This window comes from Nelumbo nucifera, chromosome 6 (assembly GCF_055504915.1).
Source record: "Nelumbo nucifera cultivar China Antique chromosome 6, China Antique-T2T, whole genome shotgun sequence".
NCBI lineage: Eukaryota > Viridiplantae > Streptophyta > Magnoliopsida > Proteales > Nelumbonaceae > Nelumbo > Nelumbo nucifera.
Window position 1 is genome coordinate 67,583,766 of NC_142654.1, and position 27,400 is coordinate 67,611,165.

Sequence of the window (27,400 nt, forward strand, 5' to 3'; positions counted from 1 at the left end):
CGTTTGCACTGCCTCAAGAGCAAGAAGAAAATGGAAGTGGGATTGAAAGTGAACTTGGCATCCTTCATGAGCTTTCCATACTCTTTCAGCGAGTAGGATTGGAGAGCATGGCTCATCTTCGATGCTCTTCTCTTCTGCCAACGTTTATCAATGGATGGATTCCTTTCCTCTTTTCCTTCTCCTTTTCTTTTCTTTGATCAATACATCTACCATTACTTACATTTGTATGTCCTCCGCTTCTCAGCAATAGCAGCAAATACGTTTGAGTCAACCAGGAAACCTGAGCAAAATTGATCTGACCATCGTCTCTATTTCTTCTTCTTTCTACACCCCCAAGCAAAGTATTAAAGTAGCGCCTTTTCTTTTCCTTTTTTAATATATAGATTTTTTTTCGAGGGAGTAGTAGTGGTCCTACTCTTCAACATTCCGACATTCCATTCTTTGGGTTCTCGGAACTTGATCTTCATTTTCTTGAGAAAGAAGATGATGAACAGTGTGTTTGTGCTTGTTTCATTTTCTTGAGAAAGAAGATGATGAACAGTGTCCAAGGGTAATTTTGACATTTTTAAAAGTCTTAAATCGCACATGAAGTCACGTAATATACATAATTGACGGTCTATTAACGGTAGGTACTAGATTGTCGCAAAATAAAAATTTGGGTACTAGATTGTAGGGTTTTAAAGTTGGGGTACTAAATTGGCACTCAGCCTAAAGTACAGGGTACCTATCGGGAATTTTCCCTTTACTAAAATACCCCCTATAGTTTGCAATCTATTTACTTTATGGGCCATTCACAAAGAAGTGTTTGTTTTGCCATTTGAAAATAGTAACATGATCACCTAAACTGAATGTAAAATGTTCAAGGGGTAAGGGCCCATACAGAAAACAAAATTAACCAAATAGAGTGGTTGCCCGTATCTTGTTAGGGGAAAAAATGGTATTTTCATTTTTTTTATCAAATTTATTCAAATGGACCTTAGGGTCAAAACTGCCATTTTCCACTGTCATCTAATGAAAGATCAATTAAAATAAATTGTTTGCAAATTATAGGGGCGTTTTTGTAAAACACAAACTACAAAGTAGGTCTACTCTTAACTGTCTGTTTGGTTCATAGTCAAAACCGAAATCAAAATCTATCGGAATCGGAATGGTCTATTCCCATAGTCTGTTTGGTTCAGACAGGAATCAGAATGGGAATTGAAATCAGCTAGAATGATATTTCATTCCCAAGGGAGGGGAGGGAATGGCCATTCCCTTAAATAGGGGAATGTCACCAGGAATGGGAATGCGATTCCAATTATACCCAACCAAACAGTTAGAATCAAAATAGCCCATTCCAATTTTGATTCCAGACCCCTATTCCTGCAAACCAAATAGGCCCTTAGTAAATACATGAAACAAAGGATGTATTTAGTAAATGACCCTAAAACTTAAAGGTGTGCTTGGTTTGAAGGAAAAAGTAGGGAAATATAAGATAACCTTTACAAGGTTTGTAGGTTTGTAAAGGTTTCCCTACCTTTTCCTTCAAACCAGGCATAGCCTAAAGGTCTGATAGTCAGTCTGGATCCTCTAGTATGATTTATGGCCCACCAGGATGTGAATCAAGGTTTTTAAAACCGAACCGGATAGGGAATTATTCTGGGCTCCAGTTCTCCGGTCAAACAGTTCGACCGTCCGGTCCAATCAGACAACCCACTCCGACAAAAAAAATTTAAAAATTTTTTAAACTCAAGAAACGACCAAAAATCATTCATGGGTCGAATGGTTTGATGATTCGACTATTGGAATCAACGATTCACTGACCAAATCAACAGTTTTTGGCCAAATAACAATTTTGGGGTAAAATGAAACTGATTAGATGACTGATTCCTAGTTTTTCCGGTCCGGTTCGATTTTGAAAATATTGATGTGAACATATGTGGAGCATACAAAGATGACTGATATCACAGGACAGGATCCTGGTTCGACAAGTGTGCTCATCAATGAATAAAAAGGGAAAACTACTCTCTATCAGTCACCCAAATTGAGATATCATGTTGTAAAGATGGCAAGATAATGACAGCCCACTACCGGTGTGAAACAATTAATTAATTAAGCTTGCTTTTAAGTTTTAAAGGAGCTTCGGTTTATAATCAGATGTAGCGAATGTTGTAATTAATTAATTGATCCGATTGCAGATGATGTCTTTTTCCTTGCAATATGTGTGTTAAGGTAAGGCATGGATAAAGTTCTTGTGGTATTCGGTGCCTTTGGTTGTTATATTAGTTTTTTTTTTTTTTTTTGTATTTGGTGTCATGCACCATTAATAACTTTCCCTTAACCCCTTTTTCGTCTGCGGGATTTGATTCTGCTTCAACACTGGAACAAACCAGGTAACACACCAAGGAGCTAGCCCTCAGTTAGCATAATTTGTACCGGCATCAATTAGTGTTTTCAAGGAGCTAGCCCTCAGGTAACACATCAATTAGTGTTTTCAAGGCACTCCTGGGCTTCTGTATAATTTGTACCGGCATCCATCACTGGTTATGACCTTTGCAACCTGAACCAGTTGATGTTTTCAAGTCATTGTTGTATTGGCCAGCAACCAGTGGCGGGGAGAGGGGCCTTTCTTGAGTAGGTATTTTGGTAAATTAACTTCTTCCATCACTCAATTTAATAGAGAGGTCTTTGTTGGAATTTGAAAGTTCAGGAGGGTCTTTATTGCAAATGAAAGGTAACGGAAGAGCTAATTACCACTACTCCCAAAGTACAGGTTACCCAAAAAATATGGATATGTTTGTTAACCTCACAGATATGGAATCTCTTTTTGTGTTTTGACCACAAGGATGAAGGGAATTTCTATTTTGTTGAGTTATGACAAGAGACTAAAATACTATAGAAATCTACTAGGGGAGGAGCATATCTCATGGCCATCTGTTTGGAGTCAAAATTTGTTCCCAATCAAGAGAGGAAGTTATATAAAAAGTAGTTACGGTATAGATTCCAACTTCCAAGAGCTTCACTTGATTGGGAAGCAACTGTAATTTGAAGTTTGATCCCCGATTGACTAATAAAATTCTCTATACTCTGCTAATTACATTTGACCCTTAAACCAGTTCAAATTCAATAGAGTGCCTCTCCCATTCACCCACCTTTTCCATTGGCAGCTCCACAGTATTTTATGGTACTGATACATTAAAGGCCGTTTCAACAACACAAGATTTGTATGTTCTTCTCTTCAGCGTCAATGGTGTGCTCCTATTCTTTATGATTTAACTGTAGAACCTTTTTTTTTTATTTGATAATTAACTGTAGAACCTTTTCAAAAGGCACAAGGCACACAGATATAACTAGTACCAATCCCTAGTAGAAATAGCTGTAATTGCAAGTGTCACTCTAGATCGTTAAATTTCTAATAGGCAGGGATTCTGATATTATCCATCCAAACTTGCTCAACTATGCATGTAGATGTAAAGTTTCGCCAGTGTCAGAGCAGAACAGACAGCAAGAAATCATGAAGTCACAACACAAAACACTGACCAAATGTGTCAATTTAACAAATGAGTAGTTTTGTTGTGGAATTACAGCTTAAAAGCATGGCTGTTATTTTTTTTTTTGGATCTTATCGGATCAGACCCAATAATCTCAATTAATAATTGGGTTGGTTCAGGGTCCGTTATTATACTGGTTTGGGACTGGTTCTGCACATTTATTTATTGGATCGAGACCAGGTCTACCCTGAAACGGATCAGACCCAACCAATTGAGCACTAGGTATATGATGTTGCGATGAGCATTCAGATTTGTTGTTTCTACACAGTACAAACAGAATTTGGAAATGACTAAGAATTACAAAAGCAGGAGCAGGCAAAGACTCTTTTGTCTAATCCTGGAGAACGCAGCCTAAACTATTTTTTATTTAAGTTTACCTTAATCAAACACCACAACACAGGCAACATCAAATTCCAATCTGCATAAAAATGATAGGTATTTAAACCATTAATCTGGACTAAGAATGTCACAAAATTGAAAGGAAGTTACCAATAATACCTCAGCTAAGCCCTTCAATCAAACCAAACTTTAACGCAAACTTCTTCGGATTACATTCCAGCATGTCACTCAAGCTATAATTTACATTCTTGTCTTTCAAGAGCCTTTGCCTCAACTCTAATTTCTTCTTCAGACCATGGCGAAAGAAATCAGGGTAATCTGCCACTTCATCAATCTGTCTTCCCATTACCTCCACCAAGAACCTAATCCTTGGCTCCAAAGAATTTCTAATGCTCTTTATGAGTACAGGGGGATATCCAGCCACCAGAACTGCTATCTGTCTATCTCCAAATCCACATCTCTTCAGAAAAGAGAGGTTGGGTTTCAGAATCTTCTCGACATCTCTACACAAAACTTCAGGGTAATTCATTGCCACTTTTTGGAGTTCTAACTCAGTCAAACCCACTGACTTTAGAAACTTTGAAGTAGGAAGTAGCCTTTTCTCAACACTGTAACCCATAATAAATGGGTGCTTCACCAGAACCTTACCAATCATTCCCTCTCTGCTAAGACCAAGGCTAGCAAGAAAATCCACAATTTGCACAAGTTTTGTTTCAATGCTGTAGCTGATGAGCCTTGGATTTAGAAGTATCAACTTACCCAACTGCTTTTCTGGAATCCCCAATGCCTGGAAGAAAGCTAGTAGAGGACAAAGCTTCTCTTCCACACTATGAGAGAGTATGTGGGGAAATTTCATTATGGCCAAGGTCACCTCATTCTGTTTTGTTCCCAAGGTTGCAAGACATTGAACCATAGGCACAAGCTTCTCATTTAGGCCTAAAGTAAGGATCTTGGGGCACTTTGAAACAACAGAAGGAAGCTTCCTCTCTTGAATACCAATGCTTCTCAAGTAATCCCAATTCTGGGAGGCTCTTTCTCTTTCTGTGCCCTCTAAACGCTTGCATCTTTTGAACATTTCATGGATGTTTTTCTCATCAAAACCTCGTTCCCTGAAGAACCCAATGATGCTGCCCTTTTGACTGCTGCTGATTTCCATCTTTCCTGGGAAGATAGTTTTAGTAGAAAGATTTATATTCAAGCCTAAATTTGTTCAAATACAGCAATACATATATTTCAGGGACGAGAGAAATACAAAACTAGGAACAGTTGAATTCTGAAAGATTGAAGAAAACAGGTTTTCCAAAAGGAACAGTTGAATTATCCTGAAAACTAGAATGTAGGAAAATGAAAAGTAATTTTAGCTTAAAAGAAGTTATATATTCTTTTACACCATAGTAACCATACAACAGGATAGAGTGAGGATAACACCATAAGCATCCGTGTTCCAACATCCTTCATAGGCATACACTACCATGACATTAAAATTAGCAATGCATGCATTCATCAATCATTATCATATATAAAAAACACTTCTACGGTAATAAATTGTGCTTTAGTATTTCCAAAGTTTTTCATGAGCACGCACTATTTCCCTTACAGATCATATATATCACCTGATAGAAAGCAGAATGAACCATCAGATCAACGATGCGTTTTTATTCATGAAATACAACAAGAATTGGATGGAAGAAAAATGTACTTTTTTTAATTTACTTAAAATAAATGGTTTTGATGATAAAATCAGTCTTAAGCAACAAATTTTACAATAAACATTATCCACATTCAATATAAATAACTGGTTTCCCAATGAACAACTCAGGAAAAAAGCATATACTGGTCTTACTAGACAGTCTAGACCACATCAAGAACTGAAGTTAGAGAGAGAGAAGGGAGAAGGAAACAAGTGTACTATTTGCCAAGACTGGAAAGTTTAAACTGAAACCGGTTCAAATGAGCAAGTATCAAATCTTACTAAATTGGAAAATATAAACTTCGTCAATCAAGGTCTTAGAAGTGAGCAGAGATTTCCAACCGGGTACCTTTCCAAACATATAAAAGAAAAATTGCCCGGTTGATCAATTTAACAGGATCCCCTGAAGGACATTAAATGGTCTAATCTGAAGAAGGTTGTGCGTGGTAACTTCCCCATAACTCAAATTAGAAGAAGGAACACAAACATCCTTTTAGTTTACTGAGAGGGTGCTATTAGAGAGAGAGAGAGAAGGTTACCTCGATGAAATTCACGGATGGTTCAAGCTAAGCTTCTTTTAACCATTGCAAGCTTTGGAAGTGTTCTTCAGAACAGTTGCTGGAATATGAAGGTCTGAAATCCGAAGGAGCGGATACGGACTACAGAATCGCGGTTATGAGGTAAAAAGCCTTATCCGGAGAAGAGAAGTAGAGAACTACTTGAGCCTTTAAAAGGGTACATCATCATTTTTCCGTAAGTACCCTTTTCATTTTTGCGTTAGGACTAAAGTACCCTTAATCAGAGAATCAATTGTCATTCGCCTAAAACCCTTACCCTAGCCCCTCCGAGTCTGTCCTGGGTCCTCTGAAGTCTGAACCAGAAGAGAAAGAAGGAAACTCGTTCATGGCTTCCAAACTTCGTTTCTCAAATCTTCTCAAATTTCTCTCACATCGTTCTGAAACGGTTTCAACATTTCCTATAGTGCACCATTTTAGCTCGATTCGGGATACACCCATAAGAGGAGAAATAAGAAGCAATGCATCACAGGATCCCTTCTTCAGTAAACTCGAATCTGGTTATGGTCAAGATGGAAAAGATGAAGAAAGAAGTAATAGAACTTATCAGAACCCCCCCAACCCGATACCCAACAGACCCATGAGAGGAGAGAAACGACGAGAGCCATCTGAATATCATTTCAATGGAAAATTCAAGCTTGGAGACGACGAAGATGATGAGAAAATGAGAAAACCTGACCAAATACGGCAAACTCATTTTGGATCCAGTAGAGAGGGAAAGAGAGAAGGTAGGTTCAACGGTGATACTTTTGCCCGCAAATTCGACTTTGGTTCGGACATCGTCGACGAGAGGACTTCGGAGTCGCAGCAAAGTCCTTCAGTGCAGTTTCCTAATAGACCCATGAAGGGAGAGAAGAGAGGGAGTCCATTGGACGAGAGTTTCCTCGAAAAATTGAGGCTTTGCGAAGAGAAGAAAAAGAATACAAACGAAACTTCTCCCACCCAAGTTACAGAAACCGATGTCAAAGCAGAACCAGATTCGACGCCACAAGATGCCGACGAAATTTTCAGGAAAATGAAGGAAACGGGTCTCATCCCGAATGCTGTGGCAATGCTTGATGGCCTCTGCAAGGATGGGCTGGTCCAAGAAGCCATGAAGCTGTTTGGGTTAATGCGCGAGAAGGGTACGTTCCCGGAAGTTGTAATCTACACGGCTGTAGTTGAGGGCTTCTGTAAGGCTGAGAAACTTGATGATGCCAAGAGGATTTTTAGAAAGATGCAGAATAATGGGATTTCACCGAATGCGTTCAGTTACACAGTCTTCATTCAGGGATTGTACAAAGGGAAGAGATTGGAGGACGCCATAGACATCTGCGTTGAGATGTTGGAGGCCGGTCATTCCCCAAATGTGACAACCTTTACAGGCCTGGTTGACGCGATTTGTAGGGACAAGGGTGTGGAAGAAGCGAAGAGCACCATTGAGAGATTAAGGGAGAAGGGATACTTTGTCGATGAGAAGGCTATCAGAGAATATTTGGACAAGAAGGGGCCGTTCTCACCATTAATTTGGGAAGCTGTATTTGGGAAGAAAAATTCAAAACTATCATTCTAAATTCTATATATGCAGAGTTATTAACCGAAAACTTGTAAGTTCTTGCATTGCATTTCTTTCCCTTTTACCTTGGCTGTCTTTATACACTTCTGCATCTTTAGTTGAGACATGACTGTGTTTTTTATTTTTTTGTTCCATGAGACATGACTATGATAAGAATACATTTTAGTCCATTTAATCTTTGCTTGTCTAATCTTCAAAGAAAGATGACTTCATTGAAGTGCTATATCTGATTATCTTCTGCAGTTCAGCTCTGATGGTTCTTTACTAGTATCTCATTTGGCAAGTTTATCTTCTTTTGGGAAGGGTAAGTTTGTCTTAATGTTTATTATGACTACCTCTTTATCTTACAATTTAAACTATTGTGACGTCTGTATGTATACATGGAGTGATTAGTATTCTTCTGTTTGTTGAATGTTTCCCTGTTTACTGACAGTTGTGAGTTTTGTGACATTAATGATGATCATCAAAAGCCTTAAGCTGAATAACTGGAGGGTCTGAGAAATTACATGATTCCATAGCCCTATATCTGGTGTAATTCCTCTGCTAGCTTTATGTATTTCGGCTCACTTTGCTTTATATTCAATAGAGAAGGTTCTGATTGTAATTCCTCTGCTAGCTTTACAATAAAAAAAAAAAAAATAGAGAATGCTCTTATTTTTTGAGAACACTGGTATTTATCATCACCTTGTTTCAGGAGTCCTGGTGGTCCAGTGAGTAATCCTTGCAAATTATTGGGAAAATATTGTTTTATCATCCATCTTCTTGTTTCAGGAGTCCTTGTTTTTTTGATAAATAGTTTCAGGAGTCCTTTAAACGTAGGCATGATGTCTGGGCAAATCAACTGTCTTTAGTCTTAACTCTTTACCTAGTTGAATCATGCTGTTTTAAAATGGATTAACTTTTAAGTAGCAGAGAGGCTACTCGTAGGCCAAAAGCATTTTTGAGGCATAAAAAGAAAATCAGAACTATGAAACAAATATATATATATATATACATATACTCTACCAAGTAATAAAACAACAAAAACAGCAATTGTCCACAATTCCACATACAAATGCATGTATCAGTCTCGCATGAACCCCTTCTAAATGGATGAAGCGTCCATGTTCTAAGTGAACAACTTTCCTACCAGATATTTTTCCTTACTATGCTTTTACTTGAGCTAATAATATACATTATGATTGCCATATTTCCTACAGAAAAATGTTAGAATTAATAGTCCATACGTTTTATTTAAACCTGTCACTGAGTGGACGTCTTTATTCAGACTCCTGCACGGCTGCGCACTCTTCTGTACGTCTTTATTCAGACTCCTGCACGGCTGCGCACTCTTCTGTCTGATTCTATTTCTCCCATCAATGACCCTGCAATATGTGCACACATATTCTGAAGCATGCTGTCCCTGTTAAGAATATTAAGAACTCGGGATAAATGATGTGTAAATGTAGTATTTGACTTCAAAATTTGCAACAATGAGGCCAACCATTGCCTGGAGCCAAATATCAAGTTGAAACATTTTCTAGTGTAATATTTTTAGAGTATAATAAATGATCACCATTCACCTGATCTAAAGTTGTATAATTGATCTTTGTGATTGATACAATCCCGATGGTGGTTTTGAAAATCTAAACAGGCAGTAGATGGCCAGATGCAGGGACCTTATACTACAATCATCAGACTGTCCATATGGTTTAAGACTCCATCCAAATTGAGTTTCATGACTCACAAGCAATAAGAAAATGGCAAGCACTAAGGAGTACAGCAGTAGCCATGGCAGCTAATCCAGCTTGGTGGGTTAGCTGCTACTTCTAAATCTTCTTCCTTCCTATTTTGTTTAAGCCTCAAGGGAGTTTGCATTTGAGGGGAATCGGGGCCCTCCTAAAGCAACACCCTGCGAGTGTGAACATGTTGCAGATTCCATAAGCTCCTATCATTGTGCAAAGATCAGAGTGCTACAATTTCTTGCAGTTGCTACCTTCTCCCTTATTATCCTGTCCTCTAAAACCCTGAATAAACAATGATCTTTTATCAAGAATAAATGACAAGGAAAAGGAGAAAGGAGCAACTCCAAGAGAACTGTAGACAAGGTCAAATTCGCTTGTACAATCCGTTAGCAAAATCTAGGATTACCATTTTGCTCCATTCCAATCCTGGCTGGTTTATTATTGGCTATCGGAACTTTTCATTTTGCTCCATTCCAGTTCTGCCACATCTGACAGATATCGGAACTTATCATCAATATTGAATGGATGAATCTTTTAATTCCACAAAAAAAAAAAAAAAAATCAAGGAAAAATTGCTGCAAATTCCCCAGTGCTATGCTTTTTTTTTACTGCAACTGAAACATCCCTTTCTTTTCAAAAATATGATTAGACATCCCTCATCACAATATATTTGTCTAGCATAGACCACCTTCTGTGAGATCTGTTATTAACCATGTTAGGGAAACTTTTGGAGTCTATATAGACCAAAGGAAGAAGCAGTGATCGAAGTACGGGCCAAAATATACCAATAAATGACACCTAATCCCATGTTTAAATATCACATATTTAACTCCCTCAAATCCCGCCTATTAATTTGCATTTACATTTTAAATTTTCAACTACTTGAAATCCTACCTATTTTTTACCAAAAAAAAAAACCTACCTATTAAAATTCAGGGAGGGGTTTTGATTGGTCAAAGTTCTTCCAGCATGAAAGAACTTTTCTTGAGGGACTACAATTTACACATGCTATGCAATTTTCGCATACCATACTTGAAGGTGATGCGTTAATTGTTGTTAATCTTGTGTGGGTGATAAGGTTCAAAAAATCATTACGTATTGACTTGTATCGGCCGATACGTATCATATTGGGAGCATTCCAATATGCCCCTATAGAAGGTGTATCGGGGTTTTGGCCAGTTTAGGAGGTGGAGGAATCTTAAACTGACCCCTCTGAACCGAATTTGAAAAAAAAAGTTAAAAAAATAAAAAAACATTACCAATACACCCCTACCGGCATCAATATTTAGAACTTGGTTGGTGGTAGACCAAAGTTCAAATCATTTTGCTTCTATAACAAAAAATGGTGAGTTATAAACTTATAATAATTAAGGGAATTTATGGATAAAAAAGTCAAACAAATTTTGAAATGTGGGAGAAAGTGCATATAAAAAATTGGAGCATATTGGCCCAGACTCCCACCTCAGTATCAGTATTGGCCGACGCCAATACAACAAATATATCGGTTGATAGTACAACTTTGCATTTACTTCATAACCAGTCAAACGGCACTCCAGATCTCCTACCCAACCACAAAACATTATCTCCGTGTAATGAGAACATCTCTCCATGAATCTGGTAGGAATATGGGAACAGTTAGTGGACATGACCAATGTTTTAAAAACTGATTCAAATTAAAACCGCTTTGGCCACTGGTTTTCAAGTTAGCAGTTCAACCGTCTGACTTGAACAGACGGCTCATTCTAATTTAAAAAATTAAAAATTAAAAAACTGCCAAAAACCATTATCCTGGTTGATAGTTCGACCACCCAAGTTAACAGGTTGCTAACCAAGTTTTTGGCCCAAGAACGGTTTTAGGGTGAAACAGAACTGGCTGCCTGGACAGGTCTCAGGTCAACCATTCCAACCATCTGATCTGATCCGGTTTTCAAAACTTTGAGTAGGACTAGGAGATCCAAGCTTGTCTAATGGGCCCAGGACATGGCAAAAGAAAGAAAAAATCTCCTTGTTTCTTGGGTGATAAGAAAGACCCTTGCAAGTATAAATTTTAGGGAGAATGACGATTCAGCCCAGGGTCAGATTTCATAGGCCCAAAGTACAGTTGGAGTAGGTGCCAACTCCAAATTGATGCCAATTCATGGGCGGGCATTGGTGCATAGGGTGGGGGTAATTGACATTTTCAAATGTTAAAGATCTACAGTGGAAATCAGAACTCTGCAATGGACCTGTCCGTACTTCTCCCTAAATTTTATGGTTGAATATCCCCTTCATATTTTAATCATTCCATTTCAATAATATTGGGGGCTTGGGGCATTGGGAGAAACCAAAATTTGAAGTTTTCCTCCAATTCCTCCATCACATAAATCCAAGTGTTTCTGTTTTTTAATATTTATTCGATAAATGTTGAAACCAAACAGTGGTTTCATGCACAATAAACACCAACGCATGGTCCATAGCCTAAGCGGTGCTGATGTGGTGGTGTTTTCCCAATAAACACCCACAGAACCAACCATAGCCTAAGCCTACCAGAGATCAAGTCCTGTTACAAGGCAGGGTCCATAAACCTTTGAGGTTCTGAAAAGTGGACAATTAAGCCCCTAGTACCATAAGAGAGAGAGAGAGATGATTTGCTCATTATCTTTATTATCCATTTATTCATCCAAGATAAAAATGCAATGGGTGGTGGATGCTCTGTAAATAACTATTTATTTTCTATAATAAAAATGCACATAGAGATTACAAATGGGTTCAATATTAGTGGTGCTGAAGCGCTATCCACTTTCTGGTTGGATCTTATAGCCTGCATCTTTTCGCTGTCAACTTATGAATACACCAACCGCAACACCAATATATGTTGCATACTCTCGACAAGATTATAGAAGCATTTGCTACAAAGATCCATGTCAAGCAAGACGATTGTACCACAAAGTTATATTCTTCAAGCTAGGGAAAGATGGGTTATCATTTCAGCCCACTCCCAACCTGAAGTGTAGACATGCAAGCACCACTGAACCTAAAGATCAGGTTCAAGACAATCATGGGCCAAGTTGCACCCAGAAACTAAACCAATGAATGATTTGCAGGTAAATTTTTAGAGCAGCTTATACTAATTAAAGATCTCCAGATGTAAAATTTCCTGAAACAACTTATTCACACCTTTAAAAGATGTCTATAGACTGAACAAGCACTCCCTCGTCGTCCCATTCCACATCTTTAGATTTAGAATCCTTTCCAATCAATTGAAGAGGCACCTCTAATGGTGGTGGGCTCTGCATGCAAGCAAACAGATAACTATATAGTAAATCTTACATCTCAAGTTTAGAAAAGGGCTAATTAAGAGCAGACTAGAACATATAAACCTCCTCTGGAGTTCGCGAAAGCTCCAAAAGCCTAAGGCCTCTCTTATGATTTGTCACTTTTAGGTAACATGACCATCTAATTGCCATTTGACACGAATATACTAGAAATTGGTTCGCAGAACTTAGTTATTTGTTATTTTGTTAAGAACAGTCATTTACACTTAATTTTCACATAAGCAATTTAAAATGGGAAAGTTGTCTTTAAAATAAGCATCTCTAAGACTCTTAACCGATAGCTTTCTACCATATGTTTGCCTTGATTTATTATAATATGCAAACCCACTAAGTTGGGAGTTGGCCAAAGAAACTAAAACGTAATCAATGTGTTTAGAACTTTAAATAAAGTCTGCATCAGATGCAGCCCTCTCACAACCCTAGATAGTTTTGACCAACACTGAGTTCTGGCCTTTTAGATCTTTAGATAAGATGGGAGAAAACATAGTCTCACCCAAAGTTGGTTTTCTTAAGTTGAACTTCGATTGCAGTAGTTTTGGCAATCCAGGCCTTCTGGATAGGAGGGGTGGTAAGAAATGACAGGGAAGAAATCCTGGGTACGTTTTCAGGACCAGTTGGGGAAGGGGATTCCACAAGAGTTGAGCTGAAGGAAGTGATGTTTGGCTTGCAAAAAGCTGTGGAGTTAGGATTCAAAAGTTGATAACTGAAGGAGATTCCAAAGTAATATTAAGCTGGCTGAAACAAGAGGCAAGGAGTCCGTGGTGTTTCAGAAATGAGATCAAAAAGTTTAGGAGGCTGTCAAAGGATTTGCAGTTAAATACTTCTCTGGACTCCAAGGTTGGCTAACAGTCTAGCAGATCAATTAGCAAAACAAGGGGTTAACAGACAACAGTGCTTTTGGGCACAGTTGTAATCTTAAAAAAGGCAGTCACTGGATTTGTTTCTTTGTTTCAGTAGTAGGAGGTAGCCGATGCTGCTCATGTGCTGTACTTTCACTTCTCCTTCATTAATAAAATCTTTTCTTACTGATAAAAAAAAATCTCATATAGAGGCAGATAATATACCATGCACCGGATAAGAGGCCAAATGACTCCACGAAAAAAAGGGTGTTGTTTGATTTCATTGGCACCATTTGTTGATCCTAATCGGTTTGCAGGGTCTCTATGAAGTAATCCATGGATCAATTGCCTAGCTGCAAGGCTTACCTGCAAAATTTGTCAATTTTAATCAAATAACAAGGATATATGATTCATCTCATTGTTGATTTAGTCTTCTAGTTAAATTAATCCAAATACTTCCTTTTCTGCAGTGAGTCTTATGGCACTAATATGTTCATTTTGTCAAATATGATTAGATTGTTAGTTGCTCATTACTTATTAATACAAAGACGATATTTTGAATCTATGAGTAGGCTTTTGCAATCAATAACATTTAACAGCATAGCCATTAACAATTTCATGCTCTCAATCTGGCAAGTTAAACTGCATAACCAATGAAGTTTGAAAAATGTTGTAGAAAACAAAAAGGGTGACTCATGGAATTGCATTTAAATAGCAATTTATTTTTAATTTTTACCGGAATGCTACTTGGGAAAGTGAGGTCCTTGTGCAGGATATTGGCAAATGTTTTCTGCCTGTTCTTCCCTCTGAAAGGTGTACGGCCATAAAGCATCTCATACAACAAGATACCTACATTTAAACATAAATGAAGAATTAGGCCCAATAAACACAAACAAGCTGAACTAGAGGTACAAATTAGACCATCCAAATAAAACAAAAATAGATTTAATATAACACACGAGTTCTTAGTAAGTGTCCATGCAAAGTCAATGAAGAGCAATGTTCCAACCCATGGCCAGACCAGACCAATCAACCCATCACCCAACCAGATTTCCAGGTCCATTCCACCCCCAAACATAAACAAGCTGAACTAGGGATACAAATTAGATCATCCAAATAAAACAAAAATAGATTTAATAGAACACACAAGTTCTTAGTAAGTGCCCATGCAAAGTCAATGAAGAGAAATGTTCCAACCCATGGCCAGACCAGTCAACCCATTACCCAACCAAATTTCCAGGTCCATTTCACCCCCAAACTACTTGTCAAAAACCTTTGACTCAGTCAACAACCCAGTGACCATACGGTTGAACCACTGAACCATTTGACCCAGTCAGCAGGTCATGGGTTAGACATTGATTCTTTATTTCTGTTTTTTTGTATTTTTAGCCATTTTTCATCATTAATAACAATAATTATCACTTATTACACTAACTTTTGTTTAATATGATGAATATATAAAATTAGAAGCATGCCCAATTTTTTCTGCAAATTTTCTGAAATTCTATATTTTTCTGTAATTTTATCTATTTTTTACATTTTATTATTTAATTTATGACATCAAGGGTTGTCCCATTTGACCCATACAGTTGAACCACTCACTCGCCACCCAGACAGAAAAGCAGTTCCATTTCCAGTTTTTAAAACATTAGTGAAGAGTAAGGCCAATAAACACATGAAGCACTATATTGAAACATACAAATAATATTCTACAAAATGCATTTGAAGAGACAGGATTTAGGGTCTGTTTGGTTCGCAGACAGGACCAGAATTGGAATTGGAATTGGAATTGAAATCCCCCAAAATTGGAATCAGAATCACCTACACCTGATGCCTATTTAGTTCAATCAAGAAAAGTAATCAGATTCCAATTGTTGTTGTTTGGTTCATTGGGAGATGGAATTGGAATCAACTCAATTTTCAATTTTGTATTAGTCTATTTATTACTTTATGTTAAGACACAAATAAGGGGAACAGAGGGACAAGTGTACAAAAAAAGGCAACATCAGCCTTTAAGTGATGTAACTGACAGCCAACCACTCGAACAAACTAAATAACAAACTGGACAAGTTGAGAGGCTGATATAACAGAATTGTAACGGAAGTGTTATAAATAAGGGAAGGAAGCCAGAAGAGGAGGAATTGATTTTGGGAATTCAGTCTCTCTCTCTCTCTCTCTCTCTCATTTCAGGAGGCAGGCTTCCTCGAAAAACCCTGAGTTAGGCAATTACCTAACAAGTTGGTATCAGAGCTGAGATGCCGAGCACAAGGTCGTCTGCAATGGAGAACAGGGTCGACAACATGGAAGGAGAAATGCAAAGATTATCGGCTGACATTAAAGAAATAAAAGAGAGCTTCACGTCCTTGCTTGGGCGACTGGAATAGACACCACCAGTTCCGAATCGGGAAGGGCAAGAAGAATGCAGTGACACCAGTCAATGAAGCGGATCAGGAAACACCAGAACGGCAATCGAGTTTCCCGTCTTCGCAGGGGGGATCCCACGTCTTGGCTTCTGCGAACCAAAAGGTACTTCGATTACCACGATACGCCTGGACCTGATCGTGTTCCACTAGCTTCCGCACACTTGGAAGGAGAGGTGATCGTCTGGTACCAGTGGTACCAGCGACGGAACCCAAGAGCCACATGGGTGGACTTCACCGATGCCTTGACCATGATATTTGGAATCTCAGTTTTTGAAAACTATGATGAAAGCCTCGCTAAGCTATGACAGACCGGCTCCGTCCAAGATTATCAGATGGCGTTCGAAAGGTTAGCTGTGCGTGTGCAAGGGTGGCCAGAAAACGCAATGGTCGGCAGTTTTGTTGGTGGACTCAAGGAAGAACTGCGGCTGGAGGTTAAAGCCATGCAACCCACCACCGTTCTTGACGCAGCAGCCTTAGCTTGACTCCATGAAGACAAACTGAATTGGGCAAGAAGGATTAATCGACCCCTGTGAGCTGCGGTCAGACCAGGTATACCGAATCCAGAACCGGGTATCTTGGGTAAACCGGAGTCCAGACCAGGAGTAAGAATCACAAGCAAGGAAGCCAACTCTGGTTCAGGCCCCGGCTCAGCCAAGAGGTTAACCTAGGCTGAGATGCAAGCCCAACGAGAAAAGGGCCTTTGTTATGCATGTGGAGACAAATTTGGACTGGGCCGTCGCTGTCAGATCCCGCAAGTATTCTTCCTTCAGCCCGAAACTGAAAACGCCGGTGAATCAGAAGACATTGACGAGCCAGTGGACAATCAAGAATGGGGGCAATGGACAAAAGAATATCCGGAAGTATCCCTGCAAGCCTTGACCGGTCTTGCCTCCTCTCAAACTATGAGAGTAACCGGACTGGTAAAAGGGTGCCATGTATCGGTTCTTATAGACAGTGGCAGCACTCTCAATTTCATTACTCAAACATTGGTCAGACAACTAGGGATTCCGGTCCAACCATGTAGAGCATTCCGAGTCAACGTAGCTAATGGGAGCAATCTGGTGTGCGACGGTACATGCACAGGATTAAAACTGAAGATACAAGGACATGAGTTCGAGGTAGATCTACATTCCCTGGAAATCAATGGAGCAGATGTAGCTCTCGGAGTCCAATGGCTAAGGCAACTAGGGCCGGTGATATGTGATTGGGCCCGTCTCACAATGGACTTTCAAGTGGGCAACTTGCAGGTGCATATTCAAGGACAGATGTCCAAGGATCCAGGACCCATTAGTCTCGCCACCCTAAGAAAACAGGCAGCAGACCCAGCCCACATCATTTTAATGCAGATAGACTCCCACGGGAATGACCCATTTCTAGCCCAAGGAAGTAACTCCAGCAGATCCGAAGAAGCCCACATACAACTACAGCAGTTACTTCAGAAGTTTTCAGTGATCTTCCAAGAGCCTAAGGAACTACCACCGGAACGTGCCCATGATCATTGCATTCCATTGCTGCCCGGAACGACACCCACAAATGTAAGGCCCTATCGCTACCCCTATTTTCAGAAACTGGAGATTGAGAGACAAGTGCAAGATATGCCTGATAGAAAAATTATACAACCCAACCATAGTCCATTCTCCTTGCCGGTATTACTTGTGAAAAAGAAGGATGGGACATGGCGGTTTTGTATAGACTATAGGGTCCTGAACAACATTACGGTGAAGGATCGATTCCCCATCCGGTAATCGATTAACTACTAGATGAACTCGGCCGGGCCACAATATTCTCTAAACTAGACCTGAGATCGGGATATCATCAAATTCGGGTCCATGAGGGTGACATCCACAAAACCGCCTTTCGTACACACAAGGGGCATTATGAGTTTTTGGTCATGCCGTTTGGGTTGACCAATGCGCCAGCTACGTTCCAAGCACTTATGAATGACATATTTCGACCCCATTTGCACAAATTTATACTAGTTTTTTTTTTATGATATACTTGTATATAGCGCTACATGGAACGAACACCTAGTGCATCTACAAATCACCTTGGAACTACTAAGGACTCATAAACTCTTTGCAAAGGAGTCAAAGTGCGCATTTGGACAGACTCAAGTACACTATTTAGGGAACGTAGTCGAAAACGACATTGTAGCTGCAGACTCGGAAAAGATCTCAAGCATGATAAATTGGCCCAACCTCAAAATGTTAAGGAGTTACGGGGCTTCTTGGGTCTAACAAGGTACTACCGGCGATTCATCAGAGGGTATGGACTGATTGCTGCCCCCTTGACAAGTTTACTTAAGAAGAATGGGTTCTGCTGGACTAGGGAGTGACACTCGCACTTCCAGATTTCTCAAAGGACTTCATCATTGAATGTGATGCGTCAAGCCAAGGAGTAGGTGTGATTCTCATGCAAGAAGGAAGGCCACTAGCGTTTTTCAGCAAAGCATTGACAACACAAAAATGGGCCAAGTCAGTATACGAACGAGAACTGATAGCAATTGTTCTCGCAGTTCAGCGGTGGTGACCCTACCTTCTAGGGAGGAGGTTCATCACGAACTGACCACCATAGCCTGAAATTTCAGTTGGAGCAGTCAGTATTATCCCCGGAACAGCAGCGATGGATAGCCAAATTACTCGGCTACGATTATGTCATTGAATACAAGGCTGGGCATACTAACAAGGTGGCAGATGTGTTGTCACGCCAACCACAACTATTTCCATTACTTCTCACGGGCCCAACGTGTTCCATCATGAGTCAGTTAAGGGAAGAAGCTGAAAGACACCCACAACTGAGCAAGCTGTGTTCATAGGTCCAAGAGGACCCTACTAGCCACCCAGGGTACACAGTGGAGAATAACTTGCTGTTGTATAAACGTCGAATGGTGATACCACAGGATTCAGCCCATATTTAGCAGCTTCTTGAAGTGTTCCACCCATAGCCGAATGCATCATTTGCCAGAAAAATAAGGCCGATACCCAATGTCCAGAAGGTCTGCTACAACCACTCCCAATTCCTACACAAGTGTGGGTGGATATATCCATGGACTTCATAACGGGGCTTCCCCTTTCCTATGGTAAGTCCGTCATTCTCGTAGTTGTTGACAGATTCACCAAATACTGCCATTTTCTTCCTCTTTCCCACCACCCCTTTACAGCTTCAATGGTGGCTGAGATTTTTACTAAGGAGGTGGCACGACTGCATGGTACCCCTAACTCTATTGTCTCAGACCGTGACCCAATTTTTATGAGTCGTTTCTGGGCAGAACTTTTTCGACTATAGGGAGTGAAACTCTTCAAATCTACCAGCTACCATCCTCAAACAGATGGGCAAACTGAGGTGGTCAACCAGAGTTTGGAAACCTATCTAAGGTGCTATGCAGGAGACAGGCCACATCAGTGGCTCAAGTGGCTTCATTGGGCGGAATGGTGGTACAATACCACGTATCACAATGCAGCAGGAATGACTCCCTTCTGGGCTCTATATGGATGGGACCCACCTCCCCTACTCCCATATGAGAAAGGGTCTACAGCAGTAGTAGCAGTGGAAGACCAACTCCTCCAGCGGGATAGGGTGTTACAAGATCTCAAATCCCACCTCCGTCGAGCCCAACAATGGATGGCAGACTCTTACAACAGAAAGCATAGGCCTGTCCAACACCAGGTTGGGGAGCAAGTCTTCCTTAAACTACAACCATACAAGCAAGTTTCAGTAGCAGGTCACGGGTGGAACAAACTGAGCCCAAGGTACTTCGGCCCATTTCGGATTGTGGAACGCATTGGGTCTGTGGCATACAGGTTTGACCTTCCAGCAACATCAAAATTGCACCCTGTATTTCATGTATCTCTATTAAAGAAATGGCCAAAAACAGGAGCAATAACAACAACAACCCTCCCATCATTCTCGGAAGATGGCCAAGTTCAAACTGAGCCCACCCAGATAACAGATTTCAGGTGGATACGCAAAGGGCATCACATCGAACCAGAGGCATTGGTGATATGGTCAGGTCTCCCACTTGAAGATGCAACTTGGGAACCTTACTTGGACTTACAGAATAGATTTCCACATCTTGACCTTGAGGGCAAGGTCACTTTCAAGGGAGGAGGGGCTGTTAAGACACAAATAAGGGGAACAGAGGGACAAGTGTACAAGAAAAGGCAACATCAGCCTTTAAGTAATGTAACTGACAGCCAACCACTCGAACAAACTAAATAACAAACTAGACAAGTGGAGAGGCTGATATAACAGAATTGTAACGGAAGTTTTATAAATAAGGGAAGGAAGCCAAAAGAGGAGGTATTGATTTTGGGAATTCAGTCTCTCTCTCTCTCTCTCTCTCTCTCTCTCTCGTTTCATGAGGTAGGCTTCCTCGAAAAGCCCTGAGTTAGGCAGTTACCTAACTATTTTATTAGTACTTTGTTATTATTATTTTATTAGTATTTAATAATTAATATCTTAGTATCATTATTCTCTAAATATATCATTCTATTATTATTACTTTAATAATATTTCTATTATTATATTTGATTAATGATTTAATATTTTATTCTTATTTTCTTATTAGCTTATCAATATTATATTATTTTTGTTTATTATTTTAAAATAAATTTATTATGATTTAATAATATAATATGTTAGTATTTTATTATTACTTTAATGATAATATATGAATATTTTATTTGTACTTAATTATTATTATGATTATTATGAAATAAATAATATCTTTGCTTTTTATTATTAATTTATTAATATTTTATTATAGTATTGTTATTTTGTGAATATTTTACTAATATTTTATTGTTATTTTAATTATTAATATACTCTTGTTTTACTATTATCATCTTATTATTAATTTAATAATATTTTATTATTTTATTAGTATTAGGACTGGGGGGCTTTTTTTCATGAGTTCTTTACTTCTTGACACTCTAGAATGGGACTCCCATTCCCTAGGGAGGGGGCTTGGAATGGCCATTCCCCCAAGAATGGGAATCGGAAACCCATTACTACCAAACAAACAATAGGAATCGGAATGGACCAGTTAGATTCCAATTCCGGGCACCTATTCCTGGAAACCAAACGGGTCCTTATTTTCTTTAATCTTGAGAGCTAATAAGGATGTTACATCCTGCATCTAGAATTCCATTTGTCTTAACCAATGTTTAGAGAACCGGACTGGTCATAAAACTGGAGAAGGGAGAGGTTCATGGGTCAGATGTTCAACCGGTGTCGAACCAAAGGTCAAACTATGATGGCATGGCATATATGTATATATATTGTGGGTTATATAAATACTATATATAATATATTTTATAAGTTTTAATATACTTAAATATGGTGGATGGATGGCAAATTCCTTAATTTTTGAAGCATGACCAAGGTTCAAGTCTCTTTATTTACATTTTCTTTAAAATACGTGTGTAATAAAGTAATATATACAATAAAGAGTCATTAAATAGCATAAGTAAAGTGGTGGACTAGTCAAATTTCAGAGCAAACGAATAGGCCCTTAGTGACCAGGGCGGTTTCATGAAACCAGAACTGGTTCATTGATTTTCTGGTTAAACTGGAAGGTCAGCCGGTTTTCACCAGGGTTTTAGACATTGCAGTTCTTGGGGTGTGACCAAACCGGCCAGGACCACAGGTCACGGTTCAACCGGTCCAGTTTTCTAAACACTGGTCTTAACAGAGATGGATTTAAAAATCAACTTGGATTTCTAAAACAATATCTTAGAAAGACACTACCATTTAAAAATAGTTGTCATCAAGTGGTCATTTGGAAAAAATAGCTATGAAGGATAGAGTAAATTCGGTTTCTACAACAGAGATTACTATTATACAATGCTATATGAAAGATTGACAGATAGAAATAGTTATCAGATATCATGAACTCAATAAATGCTTACCAAGAGCCCACCAGTCAATGGCACTACTGTGGCCTGAACCTGTGATAATTTCCTGAAATCAAGAAATCAATGTCAATTCTAGAAAGAATAAATCAATGGTATAACTTCCAATATAACTAACAAGTTCCATTATTAAACATGAAAGAACTTCCTATAGACATGATATAGAGTTAGCAAGGGAGTAAAAATTTTGGAACATACATTATTGCTCTGATTGATTGAATGACTTGATTCACAAATACTTATGTTCTGAAAATTATTCCTATTTCTACCAAATGTCAAAACATATTCAACCATGTCGAACTAGTGTCAGTTTGTAAATTATGATTGAATGACTTGATTCACAGAGTAATTTATGATTACCAGAATAACACTCACAAAGAAAGTAATATCCATGTCGAACTAGTGTCAGTTTGTAAATTTATATGGAAAGTTAGAGTTAATATTTCTCTAGGAATTAAAAACAAGCAACAGGTTTTGGAGTTAACCTTACAAGTACAATTAGGGGTGAAAGTAGGATCAGGCTAGGTAGGGTTGAGGTCAACCCTAGCCCAATCTGAGGTTCTGAACCCCCAACCTGACCTTTAATCCAACCCAGTCAACCCTAATCCTAACCCAACCTAAAATACCTCAACCCGAAGTTGACTTTGGGTTAGGCCCAAGCCAACCTTCTCCCATCCACTTAAAATCTCTTAGAATCTCTCAAATTCTCTTAATATTTAATTAAGAGACCAAAACTTAACTTCTATGACCATATATTACTCATATTTTTTACTGGTATTTGCTTGTTTGATGTTTTTATTGTTTCCTTAGTACAAAAGTGAAAAAAAAAATCATGAAATCCTCAATAAAAAAAAAGAAACATAAAATTATGGAATGAAAATCACTGATGATAACTTGTCATTAAAGTCAGGCTTAAGTTGTTATTTGTTGAAGCATTTGAAAGAAAAGAACATAGAAATTTTTTGAGAGAGATCATTCTGAGATGGGATGAATGGAAAAACAAAAAAGGATAAGGCCAGAAATGAAGTCATTTGAAAGAACCTAGAAGTAGCTCCAATAGGTGATAAAGTGAGAGAAAATAGACTAAGATGGTTTGGTCACTTGCAAGAATTGATCTGTTGCAAGTTAGGGCTAGGGATAGTCAAAAACAGACATGGGTCAAAATAGTTAGAAATGATTAAAGTACCCATAATTCATCAATGGATATGGCATTAAACAGAACGGAGTGGCAAAACAGGACTCATGTTGTCGACAACATATAGCTGGGATAAGGCTTGGATGATGATGATCATTCTCATCTAGTTGGATATGGCACTGAACAGAAAGGAATGGCGAAACAGGATTCATGTATCTGACCCCATATGGTTGGAGCAAGCATCATCATCTCATCTAATGTTCTCATGGACTGATCTTTTGGCACTTGAAGATTTTGGTCCTTTAGTACAAGGGATATTTAGCTGAACACTGTTTTGGGTGCAGAGCATTATAAAGCTGCAGCTCAAATTGGTTTTTCTCAACATGCTTATATGGTTTTATTTGACAAAATTTTTTATTACTCAAAAAAGAAACTCATACTGTCACTTTGAAACAGTATCAAAGTGCATGGAGTTGTAATCAAGTAAACCTATCTGTCTAGGAAAATTTTGAACAACCTCATCATCATTATCATCTAAGCCTTATCCCAACTATACGGGGTAAGCTACATGAATCCTGTTTCTCCATTCCATTCTATTTAATGCCATATCCATTGTTAAATTATAAGCACTACAATCATTTCTTACTACTTTCACTCATGGCCTTTTTGGTCTGCCCTTAGCCCTTCTAGCCCCTTCAACTTGTAACAGATCACTTCTTCTTACGGGTGCTGTAGATGGTCTTCTATGCATGTGACCAGAACCATCTTAGTCTACTTTCTCACATCTTATCACCTATTGGAGCTACTCCTAGGTTCCTTTGAATGACTTCATTTCTGACTCTATCCTTTCTCGTTTTTTCCACTCATCAGTCTCAGCATGCATTTCTGCCACTCATTTTTGGACATGTTGCTTCTTGACTTCCCAACACTTTGCTCCATACATCATAGATGGCCTTACAACTATGTTTATAGAATTTTCCTTTTAACCAAACTAGTATTTTCCTATCAAAAAAGACTCTGGATGCACCCTCCATTTTTCCCATTCTGTTCTAATTCTATGGGAAACATCCTCCTCAATCTCTCCCTTGTTATGAATTATTGAACCAAGGTACTTTAAAAGGTCAATTGAGTTATCTCTTGGTCTCCAATCCTAAGCATACCCTGATTTTCACTCCTAACATAGCATATATTCTGTTTTAGTCCTACTTGTTTTAAAACCCCCTGTTTCCAGTCAAAATTAACCACCTAAAAAATTTTAAAATGTCCTTCCCATTATGAGTTGATAAATGGGAGGGAAAGTAGATTTTGTGATTATTGAGGTCAGAGGTTATCATACCGGGGCAATGTACTCTTCAGTTCCAACAAATGAATTTGATTGAGTAACAGGTTCTGCAACAAACATGGGAGGTGGTTGACTCCTAGATCTTCGTTTAGTAGGCATTGGGTGCTTTATAACCTGCCATAAAGGAAATAAGAATTGTAAAAACAAAGGACAAAAACAATTCCTATTCTTTTAGGATATAGGATCCATCATTAAACACATTTGCTAAGGAAATCAGCTGTTAAAGATCAAATCATCGTGCATTGCAAGTTCAATGACAGCAAAGAGTAAAGAAAGGTAAATCAATGAGTGCAAGAGTCAGCATAGTGTCACAAAGGAAGAATAACAAAAGTAAGACTTGATATAAGGGAAATTGTTGAAAAGAGGAGGAAAGAAGCTATTCCATACACAAATGATGATGATGATGGTGATGGTTTGAGAAATAAATTGAAGTAGAACTAGTTACTTCAGATGCGATTAAGTTACATGCCTGGAATGATACAGAGACAACACTCCTACTTTCTAATTATTGTAAATAATACTGTTTGAAATTCAACTATTCCATTTGAGCTCCCCTTTAATACTCTTTTTTAGGAAATTGAACTTTTAATATTCTTCTTCCCTTTTCTCCTTTTTTCTTATTCTTGTTGTTTCTCTAGTTGCATCAACTAGATATTGTAGTTGTGACATGTTACAGGGAACTAATCTTATGGTACCTTTCTGGTTCTCCTCTACTTCCCTTTATTTCTTTCTCTCTCATTCATTGCCTTCTTCCAAGGAAACATAACTTTGAATACGTTGATATCCTAACTTAAGATCCACTGTCTATAACAAAAGAAACTAGATATTGAACCAGAAGATTCCTCATCACATAGACAATATGGTATGTGATGTCATCCATCCAGTTGCAGAAAGTGTGTCTTTATGGGCTTCAAAGCCTGCACAAAGTAGGACACTGTTCCCCTGTTTAGCTGGATCTTGAGCAATCCAGTGGAACCAGTGAGACTGATCAACTCCAAAAGCTAAATAGGAATTCTATTCATCCAGAAATTTGGCATTTATCATCTGTATCTATGGTTCCCACTTAAGTACGTTTTTCTTTTTCTTCCCTTTAGGTTAGTAAACTACTGTCGGGCAGGCTTGCTAAGTGGTTCTCTTCCTCTGTAATCAGAAACAGAAAAGAAAAGGCTATACTAGGAGAAATTAAAAAAGAGACTTGGAGTAGTATTTAGGGATTGCACCGAAAAAGTGTTGGGTATCTTCTCAGGACCTCTGGGGCTAGGAGATTCACTAAAGTCTGAGTTAATAGCATTAGTAAAAGGGTTAAGAAGAGCTAAACAATCAAGATTTCAGCCTTTGGAAGTAGAGGGAGATTCAAAACTGATAATTTCTTGGGCCAGAAGCAAGCAGCTTGTGCCATGGGTATACAGGCATTAATTTAGGGAATAGAGAGCATTACACAGGAGCTGAACATAACCTTCAAGTGGGTCAGAAGGACAGCAAATGGGATGGCTGACACTCTTGCAAAGCAAGGGGTATATAGGCAACAGATGTTTTGGGCACCGTTGTAAATCTTATTCCTGAAATGGGATTGGAATGAATCCTTATGGGTGGATACACCGTGTCCTTGTAATATCCAGATTATCAGTTTAATATAATCCGATTTTCTTGCTGATAAAAAAAAAAGACTTAGGGTTTAGAAAAGCAAAGGCTAACTAAGAATCCATAATTATATTGTTAGTGACGAGTAATGTAGGGGTATTTCTGTCTTTATACTTATGTTGAGGTTGCTGATCTGTAATATTATATTAGAACTAGTGTCCCTCACTTAAGTAAGGGCACATATGTCTTTTCCATTATGTTAGTAATATAAAACATATCTGGCCGAATGGGAGAGGTAATTTTCTCTCATTCGAACCAGACTTTTCTTCTCTCCTTTTCTCCTCCTTTCTCTCTCTCTTTCTTTCTTCTTTCTTCTTCTCTCTTCTTGGCTGTTATCAGACTAACAGAACTCAAGGGCAGGCCGAGTCATAATATGGTATCAGAGCTCAACTAAGCAACTCGGATCTGCCCAGATTTCTGTTTTCTGTTTTCTGCGCACCCAGTCTAGGGTTTTCTCTTGATTTCTCTGCCATCGATCGGAGATAAGGGAAAGGGCTGAAAAGGAGTGGTCTCCCTCTTCCCTTGGAGGTCTCTATGCCTCCAGTTGTGCTGTTCATGGTCGGTTTCTGTGGTTTCTAAGAAGCCCTCCCCTAATCGATGAAGAGAAGAGGGCTGATTCGTGTGGTGCAGTGGGTGTCTTGTGTGGTCTGATTTTTTGTGTGGTTTGATTTTCGGGTGATGAGGTAAGAGATTTCTATGCATATTTTTGTTATGAATCAAATAAGAAGTATGTTTTAGATCGTATGGTGGGATTTCAGATTGTAGTGTGCTAGGGTTTATGCTGTTTTTAGTGTGACTCGAAGGGGGGAGTGGTCCTCATATAGTGTGGTGAGATTTCAAGTAGTCGTGGGGTAGGGTTTGTGGTGTAAAGAGTGCAATCTTCAGCAATAACAAGTGCTTAAACCAGTGTGATCAGTGTGTGGTGTGGTCTAGTGTGTAGTGTGCCGAATTCAGTAATAACAGAATGGAGCAATGGGAGATAGCAGTGATAGCAAATCTAATGTGATGATACCTATTGACTATTTGAATGTTCAAATGACCTCCATTAAACTGAATGGAGAGAATTATGTGTTAGAATGTTAGAGTGATGTTCGGCTGATAAGAGTTCTTATTAGCCCATACTTATGTTTATCTTATCTTGAAACTGAGCCTGTGTTAATGGGCCTAATCCTGTTTAATGATTTAAGTCATCTGGGTGTCCCATCACTAATCAGGGGCATCCCAGTAATTTCTTGTACTTTGTACTACTCATATATAAATAATAGCATGGTCGACTGACTAGTACAATTCGACATTCACAGCATTTCAGTGTTTCTCTTCTCTCCTTTGCTACTTCGAGTACAGCTCCTAAGATTACATGGTATCAGAGCAAGTTCGAACC

The 27,400-nt window shown here is 38.7% G+C and overlaps 3 protein-coding genes across 13 annotated transcripts in view; 1 reads left to right on the forward strand and 2 right to left on the reverse strand.

Moving 5' to 3' along the window:
- Positions 1 to 3,496: 3,496 nt before the first annotated feature.
- Positions 3,497 to 6,239, reverse strand: PDE191 (Mitochondrial transcription termination factor family protein). Of its 2 annotated transcripts, XM_010272320.3 has the most exons (3): positions 6,099 to 6,239; positions 4,029 to 5,030; positions 3,497 to 3,948 (listed from the first exon to the last, which is right to left on the reverse strand). In XM_010272320.3, exon 2 carries the CDS (start codon positions 5,023 to 5,025, stop codon positions 4,030 to 4,032), a length of 996 nt encoding a protein of 331 aa, XP_010270622.1. In that variant the 5' UTR covers positions 5,026 to 5,030; positions 6,099 to 6,239; the 3' UTR covers positions 3,497 to 3,948; position 4,029. The 2 variants fall into 2 exon arrangements, with proteins under 2 accessions (XP_010270622.1, XP_010270623.1); XM_010272321.3 differs by lacking the exon at positions 3,497 to 3,948 and having other exon boundaries at positions 3,950 to 5,025; positions 6,099 to 6,238.
- A 223-nt stretch (positions 6,240 to 6,462) lies between these two features.
- Positions 6,463 to 9,255, forward strand: LOC104606901 (uncharacterized). Of its 6 annotated transcripts, none has more exons than XR_736857.3 (3): positions 6,463 to 7,720; positions 7,933 to 7,993; positions 8,957 to 9,255. XR_736857.3 is itself a non-coding variant. In XM_010272322.3 (2 exons), exon 1 carries the CDS (start codon positions 6,463 to 6,465, stop codon positions 7,684 to 7,686), a length of 1,224 nt encoding a protein of 407 aa, XP_010270624.1. In that variant the 3' UTR covers positions 7,687 to 7,720; positions 7,933 to 8,442. The 6 variants fall into 6 exon arrangements, 1 of the variants encoding a protein (XP_010270624.1); XR_016077620.1 differs by having other exon boundaries at positions 8,999 to 9,255; XR_016077621.1 differs by having other exon boundaries at positions 7,938 to 7,993; positions 8,999 to 9,255.
- LOC104606902 (phototropin-2) overlaps positions 9,073 to 27,400 on the reverse strand; it is a 79,153-nt gene continuing 60,825 nt past the window's right edge. For 2 of the 5 annotated variants that reach the window (XM_010272324.3, XM_088890255.1), the window contains 5 exons: positions 24,373 to 24,492; positions 21,899 to 21,950; positions 14,303 to 14,415; positions 13,792 to 13,932; positions 12,101 to 12,682 (listed from right to left, as the gene is read on the reverse strand). In XM_010272324.3, the coding sequence (XP_010270626.1) occupies positions 12,572 to 12,682; positions 13,792 to 13,932; positions 14,303 to 14,415; positions 21,899 to 21,950; positions 24,373 to 24,492 (537 nt within the window). In that variant the 3' untranslated portion in view covers positions 12,101 to 12,571. Of the gene's footprint in view, positions 9,092 to 11,008; positions 11,028 to 12,100; positions 12,683 to 13,791; positions 13,933 to 14,302; positions 14,416 to 21,898; positions 21,951 to 24,372; positions 24,493 to 27,400 lie in introns of those variants that run through there. The other 3 variants (XM_088890254.1, XM_088890253.1, XM_010272326.3) reach the window with 3 other exon arrangements.